Source organism: Gavialis gangeticus, unplaced genomic scaffold (assembly GCF_001723915.1).
Source record: "Gavialis gangeticus isolate Ggan-Ray unplaced genomic scaffold, GavGan_comp1, whole genome shotgun sequence".
Lineage (NCBI taxonomy): Eukaryota > Metazoa > Chordata > Crocodylia > Gavialidae > Gavialis > Gavialis gangeticus.
The window spans coordinates 28,784,377-28,803,927 of NW_017728994.1; the positions used below are offsets into that span (position 1 = coordinate 28,784,377).

Consider the following 19,551-nt stretch of genomic DNA (forward strand, 5'->3'; position numbering starts at 1 on the left):
CCCCCAATAGCCCCACTTCCAGCACTGCTGCCGCCACCTGCCCTGAGTGTGGCCCCAGCCTGCAGCTACGGCCCACCCCACACAGATCTGGGAGGCACACGTGCACACACCCCACCCCGGGATGCACACAGCAGCCAGAGCTGCACCACGCCCCCCAGACAAACTGTGGCTCCATCCTGCACCTTGCCTCAGCTCAGCAGCGCCTGCCCCAGCCCTGCTCCTTCCTCACCACAGGGGACTTGATCTGCCCCCACGTTCCTTCCCTTCCCCCTCCCCTTCCACCACAACAGACTTACCACCTACATGCAGCTGTATCAGAAATTGGATTAGTATCTGCCAATATGCCTTTTTAAAAATCAGCTGTTGGTATCAGCCCCCAAAATCTCTTATCGGTGTGCCCCTAGTTTGCATGTGAATAAACCTTGCCTTTATCAGGTTATGTATGTTACTGTTGTAAAGCATTTTCTGTTGTAGGAATTATCTTAATAGTCAGTGGTTTCACATGAAGAACTGAAAAACAAAGTTGAAAATGAGTTGCATATAAAAATCATAAATTAAAGTGTCCAAGTAACCCATCAGAAATAACCCAAAGTGTGCACAATTTCATGGTTGCATTTATATTTCCAAAAAGGTAAAGTGTATCCTTTGGCTTCATTTTATTAGCTTTTGGTTTATCATTAACATTTTCAATTGTAGCTATGAGGATTAAAGCTACCACTGTAAAATAATATGGAGAATGACAACCTTCTGTAACACTTTTAATGGTACTACATGTGAAATCTGTGATTACATGCAACTGGAAGATGTGCTGTAGCTTTAAGAGGCTACAGTTATCCATTGCAAGGAGTCTCTCATTACTACATACAGAAGGGCCTTGAGTTCTCACTGAGTTGCCATGGTCAGTTATGATAAGTGTATGGACCTGGTATTGAAAGTGCTCTGTTCCTTATATCCATAAGCATCAGAGTATACCTGAACACTCCACCCACAAATCTTAAGAAAAAAAAGTTTTGTGGAATTAGCAAGCTATCAGCCTTGCTAATTAGCATCTTGTCTATGCCTGTTGCATTCTTTCCTCTCACTCCCTCTTCCTAGGTCTCTTTAGGCAGCAGACTCTTCATAACTGTCTTAAGCTGTCCAGTGCCTAACACAATAAAGCTCCAGTTCAGTTTTGGTGTAATACAAATAATAAACTGGATGTTTATAGGAGAATTAAAATGCTGACAGTATTTCAAAATCAGGAAAATTTTGTTTCAAACTTTCTTCAGATCCCCTGCAGGGAAGAAACGGAAGGTTGTTCCTAATGGACCTTCCTCAAAGAAAGAATCTTCTAGTAGTGAGAGCTCCAGCGATGAAGATGAGGGGCCTCCAGCCAAGAAGCCAGGTGAAGTTTGCAAAAAGCCTTTGGGATGGGCAGGTGTGACCCAAATTACTTTGGAGAAGTGTTTGTTTTGTTTTTTTTATGCTGGATGCCTGGCTGGTCCTTTGTGGCTTATGTTCAGGTTCTTGAACAGCTCTCACAGGTGGGGTTGGTACTGGAGATGGGGGGTGGGGTCTGTGTTCTAGTGGAACCTCTGCCCTCCCACTGTCATTCCACTTCCAGTTTATGTGCTCATGCTGCTTGACTTCTCTGCCATCTGACTAGTTCCTGTGGACAAATCTGATAAATCGTGGAACTACTCAGTAGAAAAAAGTCTAGGTCAGACTTGTTATATTTACGGGTAACTAAAAAAATAAGTACAAATCATCAACGCTAGGAATTTAAAATGGGAAGAAAGTAGAGATGTGGCAGTTAATGAAAAAAATAAACCCATTTAAAAAATTTTAAAAATCAGAATTAAATACTTTCCGCCCTCAATTTTCTGGATTTAATTTATCTTTCTTCTTGTTCTGAGTCTGGTCTTCACTTCTCTGAACTTCATCAAGTTTTGACATGTTGACTCCTGTCAGCATCTACTCCAGCTCTGGCCAGTACCCTGATACCTTGGTTCACATTCTTTAACATCTTTTTGTACCTAAATTGTTGGGTTTGTGGAACAAAGAGATGGCCGGAAAGGTTTGTCCTATACCAGACATGCTGCCTCCAGGGGGACAACAGTCCAGCAAAATGTTGGTTTTCAAAGGAATGCTGCTTTATTGTGCTGCTGGGCAGAGGGCCCAATTCAGTGCAAGTGAGTGCAGTTTTAACGAGACAGAAATCTGCCTGTTAAACTAGGCTTGAGCCAAAATCAGTGGTTGCAATGAGGCCCCGTCAAGTTAAGGAATCAAGCATTCTGAAAAAGTAAAAAGTGCATAGGAGTGTGGGGGAGCCAAGAGGGAACCACGTGGATATTTAATTTGGCCTTTTTCCAGTCCTGGCTCTGAATTTGGTCCTGACCTTTAATTTTTTTTTTTTTTTTTTTAAAAAGGAGCCTGGGAACATGCTCCTCAACTAACAATGAGGTGAAGGAGAAAAGCTAATTTGGCTATCACAGGTTGAGGTAGTAAGCCTGATAACACCTTGGTGCTCAACCCAGCATTTTCTTCAGTGAGAGAATTACGCATTTGCATGTATACTTGGCAATAAATGAATCTGGCGGGTTTGTTCCTTGACTTCCCATTTTGGAGGCCAAAGGAGGCACCTGGGTCTCAACGTAGGCCTCAGCAGCTGTGGTGTGAGAGACTTATCTCTTTTCTAGTACTGTATGGGAGCTGAGAGTGAGTCTTTTGTCTGCTGCTTCCAATCTAGCTGTTAAGCGAACCCCTGTGCTCAAGGTGTCTGTGAAGGCAGACACAGCCAAGAAAGCAGCCAAGAAACAGCCTTCTTCAGCCAAGAAAGCAGAGAGCAGCAGTGAGGATTCCAGTGATGATTCAGACTCTGAGGAAGAGGAGAAGAAGCCAGCACAGGTCAGATCTTCCTCCATGCCCTTCCCAAAACATGCTCAGCAGCACTGGAGAATATAGGGTGTGACCAGCACTGTGGAATGTGGGGACCGCTCCTGGATTTGGGATTTGGCTACAGAGCATGGGCCTGTATCGCTTTGTTCTGTTAATCTTAAAATTCAGACCAAGGGCAATTTACTGAGTTCTGTGAGGCAGGAACCACATCTTCCCTCCTTGCATCAAACAGTAGCTGGTAACCTGTGAATGGGGGAGGATTAGGCACATGCCCTCCTCTTTTTCCCCTGCACCCTGACTGTGAAGCTGGTATCTGTTTCCTTCATGAGCATGAGGGGAGCTGGAGGATCAAGACACATTTGAGTCCAAGGAGAAGGACTAACGATTCCCCACCAGCACTGAACTGTTAGACTAATGTTGTCCAGTGCTGAAGAGAGGTTCTGTGCTAACAATCTAAGCTAAGAATCCTTAGATTGGAAAGGACCACAAAGATCATCTGCTCCGATCCCCTGCACAGTCCTAAAGCCATCCTTGTCTGATAGTTCAGAGTTGGTGACTGAATCCCAAAGCATAGAAAATGTCCAGTTTGGCCTCATGGTCATCCAGGAGCATCAGCCATATGCTGAGATATTCATGGCTCAACCTGGACCCAACTCTCCCTGGTGCTTCCTTTCCCTCTGGGACAGTCATGCATCTGAGAATATAGCATGCTGACTGAACACCTCAGAACACTCCGCCCCCTCAGGTCTGTGTTGGGTGTTTCAGTTTCCTTTCTTATAGAGGAAGAAGCATTGTACCAGATAATTAGTACTTGTTTGGCTGTATCAGGGTACAAGGAAAAAATATTGTTATCAAGAAGCTTAGGAAATGGCCTGCCTGTTTGCATCTGTACCTCAAAATGAACATTCAGCCACTCAAGAATGGAAAACCTGAAGTGAAGTTGTCTAACCTCTGCTTATAGCCATCCACTGTACTGAATAGGGTGCCTGCTAAATTACTTTCACATCTCAGCCAGTTTTGCCCTCTTAGACCAACAAGAACTGACTTGTTTTTCCCTTCTGATTAGAAGGGAGCCAAGCCCCAAGCCAAGCCAGCCAATCACAAAACTCAACCCCAGAAGAAGAAGAAGAAGAAGAAGAAGAAGAAAGAAAGCTCCAGTTCAGATTCTAGCAGCTCAGAGGATGAAACTCCAAAGCAGCAGACTCCAAAGCCAGTAGCAGCTAAAACAGCAGGTAAATCAGGTACACATTGCCACTATACTATGAGTGATTATGTGAATGGAAAACCCAGGGGAGGGGCCTGGGATCAGATCCTTTGAAAATGAAGATAGGAGAGATGCACCTACCATCTTAACTCCCACCATCCATTCAGGCAGATCAGTTCAGTCTTTTTCCCTAGGACTGCAAGAGATGGGGACATGCTGGAAGTGTAACTTAACTTTGACTTTTTGGAAGTCCCAGTGAAAAACAAAATTATACAAATTGCATCTGAAATGCTGCATGATGAAGCCTGATTCATTCCAGTGGTTGTTTACAATCCCTGAGCCAGACTGCTTGGGATTATATGCTTCTTGCTAATGACTTCAACCCTGAGGCCACATAGGACCATGGCAAATCAAACTTACACCCAGTCTGTACTTCTGGGACTTCTAATTAGCTGCGGTCAGTGCTTTCCTGACTGTCTCCGCTGAACTTGCTGTGTCAAAAGCAAACTGCAGGTGGAGCATTAGAACTGTCCTGATAGGGAGCAGGAGTATAAACAGCCTGCCTGGATCTAAAGTCCTGTATTGCCCAGGGAGGGGTGTATAACTGCGATTCTCCTCTTATGCTTCTCTTCATTGAATGTAATGATCATTTCTTCCTCCTTCACACTTTCTAATTATTTTCTGTGCCTTGTTCCTAGCAGGAAGTAAAGCTGCCCGGGTGACCCCCAAAGTGGCCAATGGCAAAGCAGAAAGCAGCAGTAGCAGCAGCAGTAGTAGTGAGGATTCCGATAAGGAAAAGGCAGCACCAGTGAAGGTAGGTATGACTAGCAGCATGTGAGGATCCCTGGGTGTGGTGCAAATCTTCTGGGATTGAGTCAGTCCCTATTTTCTAATAGTTATGAAAAGTAACCCTCAAACCTCCCAGCAGCTGGCCATTTGTTAGTGGGGCTTTGCCTTGGGGACCCCTTCACTCCAGGGGCTACCACAAGGCTACCTTTTCCTCTTTCTCCTTGAACCCGACCCAGCATACTTCTGCAGCACCTGCATGTTTCTCTCTCCCTATGGGTTTCCTCCTCTGTGCAAAGTGCACTGCTTCATCCAGCCATAGTATGGCTTGTGCCTTTGCAAGAGGGAGTTGGTTAATTCAAAATGCCTCACCTCAGCAGGAGGAGGATCTCCTAGAGAGTTTCCTGCTAGGGTGTAAACAGCTGTGGTCAGGGAATGCTGCAGCTCCCATTCTGCTCTTTCCAGGCTGCTCACATTCCATATCAGCTCTTCCCAGCCTGAGAGGCTATACTGGGTTTCCCAGCATTTAAGAAACCTCATTTGATCCTGATTCTGTGTGCTGGAAATCTGCTGTCCAGTGGACTAGATTGTCTGCTGTAGGGGTGGGCATCTGTCTGAAAGCATAGGTTTCTTACTGAAGAAGGGTATTTCTTTCTTTCTTGAAAGAAGGCCATTCCCAAGAAAACATCCAAGATATTCAAGCCTGCAGCTGCTCAGGCACCCGCAGGTAAAACTAAAGTCCCTGCCAAAGAGAGCTCCAGCAGTGAGGATTCTTCTGACAGTTCAGAGGATGAAAAGCCAGCCTCAAAAACTAAACCTAAGCCAGGTGAGTATTGAAGGTTGATGCTATGTTGGGAAGGAGGGTTTTTTCCTCCTACTTGCCCTGCTATGCTGTGAAAAGGAAGTGTGCTAACAGAAGTCTAACTGGGTGCTAACTAAAAAGGGTTAGAGAGGTGATGGTGGTAGTAAGTGCCACAGCTGCAGGGGTTTTATTCTGGCCACAGCCTGGTGAGGTTAAGCTTTAAAAATCAATCCTTCTTCTGAGATGGAAATGTTTCTGTTTGCCTCTTTCATTCTCCCATTGCTTTTATGCCCCATGGTCAAAGCTGTTGAAGGTTGTTCTCATGCAGGATTCCTAGCCTGTCAGGAGCTGGGAAGAAACTCCGCTTTGAGTTGGTTATTCTGTAATTGTCCACTCCAGAGCTTCCTGCATTTTTGAGGCATTGTGTGCTGACCCTTGTCAGAGTTGGATGCTGAACTAGATGCCCTGTGTTCTGATTTGATATAGTAGTTCCTGTGTCCCCACTAATGTGGAAGTTGATACAGGTGGAGGAAGAAGCAATCCCTGAAAGTTAGGCAGGGTTTGTTTACGTTGGGAGTTGGTAAGCCGTGGAATAAATGAGCTGTAGCAGCAAAGAAAGCCTCTGGCTGTACTAAGCCACAGTACTTAGCAATATAAGCTTTTTTGCTCCCTGTATTCACAGTTAGCTCAGAAGATCAGTCCAGCCCGCCAAGTCTGGAAGGGAGCAATGCTGGTTACCAGCTTTGGAAGGGTGGGTGGGATGGCAGAGGAGAGAAGAACTGTAATGGGGGTATAGAGAGATGGGAGGGGGGAAAGAGTATTGCATCTGTGCTTTAATAAAGTCCCCATGTGTGACTGTGTGTGGGAGCAAGTAACATAAATGGCTTGTTTTATATTCTTGTCCTGGATAAACCCAGGAGCCACATGTGCTGCATTTGTCAACACTGTAATTGTGGTCTGTGCATGCTGTGCTTCTGCTGACCCTTATCTGGTCTCTTTATAGCTCTATACAGTGCTGTGCCGCCTCCTCAAACAGCACTGTCAAAGAAAGGTGGTGTTGCAAAGGCACCTGGGAAAAAGGCCGAGAGCAGCGATTCCTCAGATAGCAGCTCAGACAGCAGTGATGAAGCAGACAAGACTCCCAAGAAGGGAGCAGCAGGTGTGTGGTGGGGCAACAGCTGGCCATGAAATCAATATATGGAAGGCATGTGGCCCCTCTAGGAGTTGCTCTTGAGTTTTCGATTCTGTATGTGACTCCTTGATGTCTCCAAGCAATTAGTTATTCTCTAAACTACAAAACCTGAACTCCTGGCTCTAAACTGTACTCAGTCCCATTTCTAACCTGAATGCATTTGATCAAGTAACCACTCACGTAACTCCAGTGACCTCAGTGTAGTTATGCTAAGGATGAATCAAGTGCATATTGAAGTTGCCCAAAGGTATACACTGAGTTGGAATGTATTGCCTGGATGAGAATCTTCTCAGTTTGCTGAGCAGGGGTGTGTAGTAATGTGGGGCACTGCATTCCCAGGCCAGAGCTAGGCTGTGTGTTAGGCCTAGTTTGCAGTGTGCCATAAGAGTAGGAGCACTGTGGGAAATCCAGGATACTGCCCTCACCAGCTCTCTTAAGTCAGCAGTGCTGCTACAGGCAGAAGTGCACCATATTACTCTGCCTCTCTGCCAGACCGCACTCTGCCCCTGTGATTTCCAACCCCCCACCCAGTGCACGCACCCTTTCACCTGGCACGAGGCTGTCTGGCACACCCTTGGCTCCCGGCTGCAGCATCTGGAAGGAGGTGCAGACTGGCATGCTGGGCTCTGCAGACTCAGGTACGCAGCACCCCTGCAGCCACCACAGCCAAATGCACTGTTCTGCCACCCCTGTGCTCATCCTGCACTGCTGACTCAAGGAAGGGGTCCAAGCTGCCCCGCACCCCCTACTGCCCCTGGGATGCCACACACGCATGCATGTGTGGACATCCCATGCTGCAGTACTTTCCCTCTGCCAATCCGGGTCTTTTGTTTCAATTTTCACCAGCCGACTGGGGCAGCCTACAAAATCTGGGACTGTCCCTGCCAACCCAGGATGTATGGTCACCTTCATAAGAGGTGCATCTGTTTACTCTGGATGGAAAAATCTAGAAGGCTTAAGCTGTAGCTTTAGTGAAGTTGCTTCTCTCTGCTTTACAAGAGGCTAATGGTGGTCTACCTTTGTAAAGCTCACTGGGGTCTCTGGATGCAAGGTTATGTGTAAGTACAAGATGTGTATTATGTTTCTTCTGCAGCCAAAGCAGCAGCAGTTAAAACGCCCCCTACCCCAAAACCTGCAGCTGTGGCCACCAAGAAAGCTGAATCCAGTTCAGACAGTGACTCAGGTGAGTAAGGTAGAGTGATCTTGTCTCTCCTTACAGGAACTGTGTTCATACCCCCTTTCAAGTCCTCCCCGTCATCGTCATCCCCCCACCCTTTTGAAACTGCTCTAAATGTACTTTTGTCCATACTCTCACTGTGCAGTGACCTCCTGTTTGCTGGGGTCTCAAGTAGGAGTAAGTCTTAGCTCTCCTGCTATCCATGCCAAAATCCATTGAGAACTGAATTGCCTGTACAGGACTGATGAGAAGCATGACTGAGCAGCATGGATAAGAACAGTGATGAGCTCAAGCAAGTCTTCCCCATTGCAGGCTGGAGGGATCTTGCTCCTGAACAAGCACCTCAGACAAGGGATTAACTTGCTTGGGGACCCATTTCTGGGTTTTTCAGCTTCAAGTTATCTGTAACGGGGCCAGGGCCAGCTTCAGGTACAGGTGTCTGAGTTGAGTGTCACCACTACCTTTGCCACGGTCATGGTGTGCAAAAAGGGTAACTCCTGATGGGCTTCTAGAGTTAGGGGGCTCCATGGTTTGTACCTTCTATTGATCACACTTACTGCCTGTAGTGGGAGCTGCTTGCCTCCCTCTGTCTCACCTCTGCCCTCCTCTGAAACATATAATGACCCACTCTAACTTCCTTCTCTTCAGCGCTCCCAGTGTGCACCCCTTAATCCTTATTTGGGTTGCCTTATTTCAAGAGGATGTCACCATGCGTAACCCCAGAGAAGGATAGGCAGAGTTGGGTGTCACATTGAAATGTGTTAGGTTCTATCCACAGGCATTTGGAAGGGCTTACCCTGTGCCTTGGCTCAACAGCAGAAAGCCTGTTGCCCCTGGCTTTACATTCCAGCTTTCCCCACACTGACAGGGTTCTGTTCTCTTTAGTATGAATGTTCCCTGAAATTTGGGACTCGGGTCAGATGAGTTCCAAAGTCGATGTGTGACTGACAAACCAATATGCCAATGAGCATATCCAGAGATCTCCAGTCCCATCATTGGGCAACCCCAGAGACCCAGCCTGCCATGTGGAAGAAAAACTTTAACCCTCTTAGGCAGCTTCCTCCATTCATTCCTCTCACTCCTCTGTTGTACACTGACTCCCCTCTCTCCCAGTTTCCTTCTGTTCTTTGATCTTCATTGCAACTCTTCTGTTCCCTTTGTTTCTTTTCTGACACCTTCCCATTTGAGACCCATAGTCACTCCTTAGTTGCTTAGTTTCCTTAACTCTCCTCAGCCACCTCTCATGAAAAGCTCTTTAGGGATGCACCTAGTTGCTGCTGCCAGTGCTGTTCTCCTAACAAAGGAAATTTGATAATCTTCGAGGCTGAGATGCTGTCTGCTTGCTGTTCTGGGAATGGTTATCAGAATTGTTTGGCCCTCCCTTTCCTGTTGGTTCTTTTCTGTCCCATGAGTACAGAAACTGGCAGTGGGAATCTCCCTAGTGGGTGATGCTGTATGCCACACCTGTGCTTTAAACTACCACTGAACAGGATTCCTATTGGTCTTAGTGTGCTTCTGGGATGCATCCCCAACATGTAGGGAATGTGTTTCTCTTGCCTAGATTCCAGCTCTGAGGAAGAGAAGAAGGTAGTGAAGAAACCCTCTGTTAAGTCACCTTCAACAACGGGTCCTGCCAAACCAGCAAAGGCTGCTGCCAAGACAGGACAAGCAAAGAAAGGCTCCAGCTCATCCTCAGACAGCTCAGGTATTGGGAGCAGACGGCTATTATGTTCCACAATTGCTGAAAAACTGTAAGTGCCATGCAAAATTGGATGTGCATTCCCAGCAGTGAATGCCTAAAGGATTCTGTGAGACCCAGCAGATCTGATTCCCAGCGATCAGTTCCTTTCAGTAAAAGCCAAGCCTGCAGACCTGACCTCTTACAAAATGCCAGTTTGGGGCACAAATTGCAGGCAAAGTAGTTCCTAACCAATTAGCACCCTATCACTTGCAGTGCTGGTGCCTCTACCACAGGATGGACAATTATTTTGGCTGGAAGGTCACTTGAGGAATTTTGGTGAGCTGTTCTGGGCCTGGGGGGTGAGGGAATTGATCCCATCCAGCCCGGGCCTGTCCGCCTTGCATCCACTGTCAGAGGCACTAGATAAAGTGGACAGGCAGGGTCTCCCAGAAATGGGCCAGGGCCCCTGTGGGCAGAGCACATTTGCCTGGGCAGATGGGATGGGGCCATGGCAGTTGGGGAGAAGTGTCTGGGAGCAGGACAGGCAGGTGGGGCCAGGATCACAGGGCATTGACAGCATGTGGCTGGGGCCTGGGACACAGCTGTGATCTGCTCCCTACATGTCCCTGTGACAGGCACTGGTTCTGCAGGCAGGGGCACGCAAGGAGCAGATTGCAGCTCTGCCCCACTGCCCTGCAATCTCAGCCCGGGTTGCTCTCTGCCCACCTGCAGCCCCATCCCATCCATCTGGCCAAATGCGATTTGCCTGCTGGGGGTTCTGGCTTGGTCTCCATGGAGACCCTGCCTGTCCATCCAGTACCCCCCAGCGGTGGGCATGGGGTGAATGGACTGGGGTGCCCAGGCAGCTGGGCTGGGGCCAGTGGCTGTGGAGGCGCTAGGAGTGGCAGCTGAAATAAGCCATCGCTGCAGGGGCTGCTGGGAAGCAGAGTCTAGCTGCTGCAGGCCAGGTAGAATCCCTTGGCAGGTCGGATCCACCCCATGGGCCATATTTTGTCCACCTTGCTCTACCATGTGATTGAAACGTCATCCCTGCTGGTGAATAGTTTCAGAAGTTAGTATTTGTAAAATTAATATTTTGGGGGTGAACTTAATTATCCAGCAGGGAGGTGAAGGCAGCAGGAGGGGACACTTTTGAATAATCACTGCCCAGGTTAATATTTCTAAAGAGCTGCCACACCATGCTGCTTGAGAATAACATGCTCTTCTAGCTGGTTTCAGTCATTAAACCATATTCTGGCCTCCCTAGGTGAGGCAAGTGGGCATGTTCTCAGCTCAGTCCTGAAAGTGCCACTTGATTCCAGTGAGAAGTTCAGGACAAACTGTGGTTTGACAATTGTTTGGCTTGTGAGTGACTCCAATTTGACTCTGTGCTAGTGGGCAGGTATGTACAGTGCGCACACATGTGCAAGTGCGCACTCATACTCACCTACCCACCATGCTTGTCCCCTTGTGGCAGCCTAAGGGGAGACTGCTGTTATTCATGTTGTGGCTATTGTGTAAGCAGAGATCTTTGATCTATAAGGGTGTGTTGTTCTGTCTTTTTAACTAGTGAGCAAAACCTGTTTTTTTGCCACATGCTAGGTTAGATAGGGTTCTTGCCTGGTTGGTCTTGCTGAACCAGCTCTGCTCAGTCATTGTGGTTTCTCATTGGAGGCTTCCCTTCTAGATTCTGAAAGCTCTGAGGATGAAGCCCCTGCAAAGCCTTCAGTTAAACCAGTTCCACCGGCATCCAAGAAGTCTCCTGCTGTTGCAAAGAAAGCACAAAGCAGCTCTGACTCGGACAGCAGCTCCAAGGAGGAGAAGAAAGCCCCTCCAACTAAGCCAGCAGGGAAAGCAGCCAAACCAGGGTCCAAACCCTGTACCCCAGGACCCAAGGCCAGCAGCTCAGACTCTGATAGCTCAAGCAGCGAGGAGGAGCAAAAGAAGCCAGCCATGAAATTGGCCAGCAAACCAGCAGGGAGTGCTAGAGTACCGGTGAAGAAGAAAGGAGTGGCTGCAAGCAATACCAGCAGCTCCTCTGACAGTTCCAGTGATGAGGCAGAGAAGCTGAAACCTGCAGGGACTCCTGTCGCTGGTTTGAAAGCAAAAAAAGAGGCACAGAACAACTCCAGCATTGGGAAGAAGAAACCAAAGTCTTCATCCACTCCTGTAGCCAAATCGCCAACTGTGAAGAAGCCAGCTGGCATCAGCAATAGCAGCAGCAGTGAGAGCAGTTCTGAGAGCACCGATGAGGAGAAGGGAAAAGCAAATGGAGGTACTGACTCATGGCTGGGGAGGGATTTGTCAGACGGGGCATGCGTGGGGTCCTTTTCCACAGATAGTTTCCAAAACAGCACTGTGTATATAGCCTATGCCCTGATGCCACCTCCACATATTACTAGAGGTTTGTTAAGTTGGTGCTCGGGTTCCCAGCCTACTTCTACTTTTGGCTTGTATTATGGCTGACCCAAGTCACAAGGAGAGAAACAAAACTCATTCTGTTCACCTTGAAGTTTGACTGCTGTGGCTTTTAACAGGTCTTGCTAAGAAGAAGCGGGCGAGGGAAGATGACCAAGAGTTGGCGACACCAGAGAATAAGAATAAAAAATCCAAGCATAAGACACCCCATTCCTTTCCCAAAGTAAAGCAGGTGAGTGAAAGCAGAATCCACTAAGTGAGAAGAAATGCTTTTTCTTGTCCCTCGGTCCCAGCAATTTATTGCTTTCCTTCATCGTCAGCACTGCAGGGGATCCTAGTAGGATCCCTGTACCCTCTTTGACTTGTCCTAAGGGTCCATTTTTATGGTACCTTTAAGATGCTTATGCTGTGCACCTTAGTCCTGCCCCACTGCAGGTGAGGTGTGTGGTACATAGGCCTGAGAAACGAGACCAGTAAAACAAGGGCAGGGTGGGTCAAATGGGCCTCATGGTGTCCTGCACTACTGCCTGGGCTAGCCAGGAGAGCTGTGGGATGTACTGGCTTAGCATGACCATGGCCTTTTTTTGTTGTTTTTTTTTTTCTTCAATCAGCCTTCTTCTCCATTTCGAAGAGTGAGAGAAGAAGAGATCCAGGTGGATAACCGCGTAGCTGACAACTCATTTGATGCAAAGGTAAGCACAGGTGAGGCCAGAATGACAGTCTGTCTCTATAAGACAGGCTATCTGGCAGATCTTTCCCAGGTGCTTGTAGGCAGACCTCCTGTCTGACCTGCTTCCGTTAGAGGAACTCATGAGTGCTGGCAGTGTGGAGTACCCACTCCCTCCAGGCTTGAGTGTTGGGTGAAACCCACCCTTTAAAAGTTGTTGCTGTGTATCATGTAGTGCCAACTATTGTCTGTGTTGCGCTGCTTGTTGGCTGTTGACCAAACTTCCCTTCCCTCTGTCACAGAAAGGAGCTGCGGGCGACTGGGGTGAGAGAGCCAACAACGTCCTGAAATTTACCAAAGGCAAATCCTTCCGACACGAGAAGACAAAAAAGAAAAGGGGCAGTTACTGCGGAGGCACTATTTCTACCCAAGTCAATTCCATCAAGTTTGAAAGTGACTGAGCTGCATGTGACTGGGGAGCTCATAACCCATGTGCCCACCACAGTCCCTTAAGTGGGCGTGTGAAAAGACTGGACACAGTTGGCATCAATCCTCAAGGACTTAACCTTCCCTATCCCTCACACTAGGGCTGTGGGAGAGTGGCTGGACTCCCACACCATTACTAACTAATTCTGACCTTGGCCCTGGTAAGAGCCTTAGGGCTGGTGGCACCAGACTATGGCCTGGTAACCATCAGGGTTATATGGCTCATTCTGTACAGTTTTATTTTAAAAGGTTGGCAGTGTCCTGGATTTCAGACCCCTGCCTATTGTGTAAAACAAAGGATTTCTATTTTCTGTAAGTCCCCTTTTCTCAGCCAGTGTTAAGTCTGTGAAATTTAAAGTACTGTAATTTGCTTGTGGCCAAGGAGGAAAGGCCAGTGGTTAGAGCTTTCATTGCTGCGTGCCCCCACCGTTAAATGGAAACTGAGTGGGGGAAGAGGGGACAGACACCCAACAGAGTTCTTCTCTTCTTCCGTCCTTAACGGTCCCACTTTGCAATGACCTTTCTACCTTTTGAAGAAATCCTGTGGGTGCTGCTAGGCAGAGTACACCAGGGTGTCAAACTTGCCTTGCACTCCAAGTTGGATTGGAACCATGGGGCTCCTTGCAGGCTGAAGCCAGCCCAGGATGTGGGGTGGTTCCAGACCAGGGCAAATGGCAGCTTCAGTTTTGACCTGCGTGCAGTGCAGCTCCAACCCCTGCTGCATGCCTGGAGTCAGAGCTACTGCCCTGCCACCATCCCATGCCATGGCAACAGCTCTAACTTTAGCACAGGGTGGTAGCTGGGCCAAGGGCTAAGGAGCTAAGGCTGCAGAAGTGGCGACAGGCAAAGTGGCTGAATGGCAACGGGTTATATCAGCCTGGCACGCCTTCCTGTTGCCTATCACCCTGTCCATGAGGGCCCAAGATCCCCAGATTCTGTAGTGGGCCATTCCCCCTGGATGTGTCTCTCCCCTCCCCACTTCCACTAGTAGTCTGGCATATTTGATATCCCTGGGGAAGGCAAAGCGCTAAAATGCTCTTTCTTCCATGGCCTGTTCTCCAACCTGGAAATTCAAGATTTGGAGCTATAGGGCTTTCCCCACCTTCGTGCCACATGGGGACTAAGGCCAGGAGCTGCAAGTCCTGTAGTGCTTTTTTGGAGGGAATTGCCAGTCAAGAGAAGATGTGAGGAAATGCCTGGTTACCTGCTGACTCTCAGATAAGTCTGTGGCTCAAGAGAAGGGATAAAAAGATGAAGCAGGTAAAAGCATCAGGCCATGCCTCCCACCTTGCCCAGCCCTCTTGCTATAGAAGCTGTGCTGTGTCACCTTCAGGAATCTGATTCACCAGGACATGCTTTATCCCAGCAGTGTGCTGTACAGCCCATGAGGGAAGTGACATGAATGTAACTTAATCTGCCTTAAACTTCTTCCCCTAGCTGGTTTGTTCTCTGGGGGTTAGTTCCTGTCTATGGCACCTTTCTGAAGTAAAACTCCAGTTGCCTTTCCCTGAGTAGCGACACATTGGCATGGAATCAGTGCAAAAGTTAACATCCTGTCCTCAAGCAAAATCCAGGCAAGTTGCTGCTTGAGGTCCCACTCCCCCATGCAATTTCTGCAACTCATAACTGCTTGATCTCTGGCATTGGATGCCAAAGAGAGGTGTAACCCTGGGCTTGGTTTCTATCCCTTGTGTTCCTTTCCAGCAGAATGGGGCCCCTCCTGTTGCTACAGGAAGTTAGATCTGAGAAGCAGTACCAGATAATTGAGCGTTGGAGGGGTGACTAAGTTACCACCATGCACATAAGCTTCAGCATGTGGAAAGTAATATCTCTCAGCACCTCCCCTTGATGCTTGCACAAGAAGTCAGATTGTTGGCTTCTATGCAGTAATGTAGATGGGCTCAGGAAACCATGGCTATTATAGCATTTAGAGACCGAAGGAGGGGGAAAGAGGATGCTTTTTGCCTCCTTTGTGGGGTGACTTTTAGAGCAGTCTCAGCTACTTGTCAAGACCTTGCTGTCCTCCTTATCTGGAAGTTCACAAACCTGTGATGGTTAAACTTTTTATTTTAAGATTTGGGAGGTGTTTTATGTATGAGCAAGTATCATACATAAATAAAGACAATTTGTAAATTGTGCTTCACTGAGTGTTAACTTTTTGGAATAGAAGGGCAGGTGTGGGGTTAGTATCTGAGGCAGACTCTACCAGTAAGTCTTGCTGTGTTTGCTTAGATTAGGCTTGATTTAGTCAGTTATCAGTATTAGTGTTTTAATGCAGGTGTCCAAGATTGTTCATGTTTTGAAGTGTCTGTATGCAGTCCTGTGTGAATGCAGTATCCAACAAACAGCACAGCACTTAATTGAAAGCTGCAGTCTTTACAAATGCCCAGATGCGGGAAATGGAATCTGCACATTGAGTGATAATGCCAGACTTTGGGAATAGCTTTGGAAATTGGTATCTGACGCCATACAAAAGAAGCAGGAGAAGAATGCAGGTATACTGGGCAGCATGAGCAAAAGGGTGGTCCATAGTTTCATAGTTAGTAGGGTCGGAAGGGACCTGAGCAGATCATCAAGTCTGACCCCCTGCCATGAGCAGGAAAGGATGCTGGGGTCAAAAGAACCTGGCTAGGTGATTGTCTAGCCTCCTTTTGAAGACCCCCAGGGTAGGGGCGAGCACCACTTCCCTTGGAAGTCAGTTCCAGCTCCTAGCTGCCCTCACTGTGAAGCAGCACCTCCTGATGTCTAATCTGAATCTACTCTCAGTCAACTTAAGGCTGTTATTCCTTGTTACTCCTGGTAGTGCTTGGGGGGGAACAGGGACTCTCCCACTGCCTGCTGGTCCCCCTTGGCCAGTTTATAGGTGGCCACCGGATCCCCCCTCAGCCTTCTCTTGTGGAGGCTGAACAGGTTCGGGTCCTGTAGCCTCTCCTTGTAGGGTCTGCCCTGCTCCCCCTGACCATGCGAGTGGCCCTCCTTTGGATCCTGTCAATACTGTCTATGTCCTTCCTGAAGTGCAGCGCCCAGAACAGGATGCAGTACTCCAGCTGTGGCCTGACCAATGTTGCATAGAGGGGGAGGATCACCTTGGACCTGCTTGTGATGCATCTATGGATGCGTGACAAGGTGTGGTTAGCCTTACTGACCGCTTCCTTGCATTGGTGGCCCATGTTCACCTTGGAATCAGTAGTGACTCCAAGATCCTTTTCTGCCTCTGTCCATGCCAGGGGATGGGAAGAAAGGCCTCTTTCTTCTCTGCCCCCCCACCCCTTCTGATAAACAAGGGGGTGGGAGAAAAGGAACTGACCTGTTGTGGAGAGTGGACAGAAACTAAGATCAGACTCTAGTGAACTAAGGCTGCCAAAGAGTGAAGTCTCTGTACTCTAGGCTACAGAAAGAAATGTGATTCCACGCTGATTCTAACTCCTTTGTGGCAGTGGATACCTTCTCCTAGCTGAATCTGGCTACCATGGGCACCGAGCTACTCTTGTGTGCTGCTCCTAGTGGAACAAGAATCTTGTGCACAAAGCATAACATGGAAAAAGCCCTTTTAATAAATACTTCTGTAAAGGTGTCCCACCATTTGTCTGTTGAGCAAACACATGCCAAGTACGCCAAGTCTAATGTAAAGGGAAGATCACAGACTTGTGCACTGGGGAGTTGATTAACAAAAAAAAAAGTTGAGTTTATTGTGCTTCCAAGCCCTCCTGTCACTTACTGGGAACTTTTGCAGTGGACAGCCCTGTCAAGCCATTTGTGGTGCCAGTCACTTCACATCAGAGGACCTTCACCTTTGTAGTTATACAAGGTTGAGCCCCTCCCAGCTCCCTCAGTTTCAGTATGGAGTTCCTGGGCTGATGCTATGCTGGCTGAAAGGCCAGCACCATATCCTGAGGTGGATGCTGAGCACATTCAGCAGATGCTGGTGGAAGTCAGTACTCTGCAAGTCTGATCAGCCTTTGTCTCAAAGTTATTTCCTGTTAGATGAGCAGGCCCATACCCTCTGCTACTTGTGGACTTGGTGCCTTTTTTGATACCCTAAGTAGGCCTCCAAAAAATAAAACGCCTCCTTTGACCCTGTGGATGGCTGGAACACTGCCCTATTGTACAAGTGTAAGATGGAGCTACTGATTTATGTAATTTTAGTCTGGTTGACTAACTCATGGACAGTAATGAAGACACACACCCTTGGGCCCAAGTGGTTATAACAGAGGTGGGCAGTTATTTGAGCTGCTGGGCCATTTAAGGAGTTTCAGTGAGCTGTTGTGGGTAGAAGCAGGGGTTGCTGACCTGGCCTAGTGCTGGGAGCGTGGGGCAAATGATCCTATCCAGTTCTGGACTCATCCACCCCACACCTACTGCCAAGGGTGATGGGCAGGCAGGGTGTCCATGGAGACCGACTGAGACCCCTGTGAACAGGGCACGCTGGGCTGGGTGGATCGGATGGGGCTGGGATTGAGAGGCAGTGACAGTGGAACAGGCCAAGGGCAGAGCCACGAGGGGCTGCCTGCATATTCCTGTGACAGGTGCTGGTTCTGAGGCAGTCATGCAGGAAGCTGGTCGTGGCTCTGCACTGGGCCCACACTGCCACTGCCGTGCTATCTGGGCCCTGGCCCCCACCTGCCTGTCTAGCTCCTGGAGGCAACTCTCCATCCACCCATCCCACTCCTAGATGCTGCTCCCCACCTGTCCACAGCCCTATTCCATCTGCCCGGCTGAGTGCATCCTGCCCTTGGGAGTCCCAGGCCAGTCCTCATGGAGACCCCACCTGCCCAGTCTGTCCAGCACCCCCTGCGGTGGGTGCAGGGCAGATGGGCCAGCAGCCAGGCAGACTGAGCCATCTGCTGTGCTGGCCTGCCCCACAGCACTCTTGGGAGTGGTGGGACCAGGTGCAAGCCCCATGGGCTGGGCGGGGCTAAGGCACCTGCCATGGGCCAGATAAAATCCCTTGGCAGGCTGAATCTGGCCTGCAGGCTATATTTTATCCACCCCTGACTTTTAGCTTAGAGCAGCGCATCTAATAGGCTTCCTCACAGCTAGATTCCACTTCTCTGATCTGTGCTGGCATGATGACTCGTAAATTCAAAGGCCTTCACTTAGAGGAATAGTCCTTATGTATTCCTTAAATATAGACCTGTCATCATTGTGGCTTCCCTGGAGCTCTGTGTGTAAAGCTGGAGAACTAGCCCAGTGGTGCTCAACCTATCCAGCCCTGCAGGCCTGGTGAGTGGTGCAGGGTTGGTCTGCGGGCCAGATCCATCATGGGTTAGGCACTTGGGGTCCATCTTCAGGTGTGATGCAGTGCACTAGCCCAGCGGGATATGCCTGCATCCAGCCATGTGCTGGTGCAGTGGCTGTTTTATCAAGCAGTCATGATCCCCACCTTGCTGTACAGAGCTAAGACGTGGACAATGTACAGGAGACAGCCAAAGTTTTTGGAGAAATACTATCAACGCTGCCTGCAAAAGATCCTTCAAATCCAGTGGAGACACAGACGCACTGATGTTAGCATTCTCTTGCAAGCAAACACCATGCTGGGGTTGTGGTCATCCAACATCAACTTCATTGAGCTGGCCATGTCATCTGGATGTCCAAGCCCAGCCTCCAGAAGCAAGTTTTATCCTCCCAGCTCAGCCAAGGCATATGCTTAAGAGGAGGGCAGAGAGTGCTTCGGGGACATCTGTAAAGCCAACTTTAAAAAATGCAACTTCGATGTCAACTCATGGGAGACAATTGCCCAGGACTGCCCCAAATAGAGGCAGAGTGTGCTGCGGGAATCTCAGTGCTTTGAAACCTCACAACAGCAACAGGAGATGGAGAAGCAGGTGTGGCAGAAACAGCATGTGGCAGACTGAATCGAGGACCTAGCGCCACCCTCCCCACACAGAAACATGTCTGAGCTGCAGTAGTCGCCAGGCCATCTCCGAGGCGCCTTCTTCGGCCACACAGGTGAGACAGCCGTGGAAGAGATCGCCCTCGACTGTGAGGGATCCTGGAAGAAGGTGCAATGCAGCGTGCAGGGCCGTCATCCAGCCTGCCGCTCTGGAAATCTGGCTGCGGTGGAGCAGCAAGTAACGCTGCCAGCGCGGCCCTGCCGCCAAATGTCTGTTCTCGTGGAGACGGCCTGGGCTGGACGGGAGGGCTCCGCGGGCTGGATCAGAGAAAGCAAAGCACCTGCTCCAGTAGGGCCGGGCCCAGGCCCGGGGACAGGAGGCTCGGGCAGGGCAGGGCAGGGCAGGGCAGGGCGAGGCGCGGGCGGTA

General features: G+C 49.0%; 1 protein-coding gene across 1 annotated transcript in view; it reads left to right on the plus strand.

Annotated features, from left to right (window-relative positions):
- The window catches only part of NOLC1 (nucleolar and coiled-body phosphoprotein 1), a gene marked incomplete at its 5' end in the record, with an annotated part of 18,215 nt that extends 2,787 nt beyond the window's left edge, over positions 1-15,428 (plus strand). Inside the window, 12 exons of the mRNA XM_019502488.1 lie at positions 1,269-1,384; positions 2,729-2,886; positions 3,944-4,118; positions 4,783-4,895; positions 5,534-5,693; positions 6,673-6,828; positions 7,955-8,044; positions 9,600-9,743; positions 11,407-11,994; positions 12,257-12,369; positions 12,749-12,829; positions 13,107-15,428. Coding sequence (XP_019358033.1) covers positions 1,269-1,384; positions 2,729-2,886; positions 3,944-4,118; positions 4,783-4,895; positions 5,534-5,693; positions 6,673-6,828; positions 7,955-8,044; positions 9,600-9,743; positions 11,407-11,994; positions 12,257-12,369; positions 12,749-12,829; positions 13,107-13,265 — 2,053 coding nt within the window. The remainder of the gene's footprint in view (positions 1-1,268; positions 1,385-2,728; positions 2,887-3,943; positions 4,119-4,782; positions 4,896-5,533; positions 5,694-6,672; positions 6,829-7,954; positions 8,045-9,599; positions 9,744-11,406; positions 11,995-12,256; positions 12,370-12,748; positions 12,830-13,106) is intronic.
- Between the last annotated feature and the right edge of the window lie 4,123 nt (positions 15,429-19,551).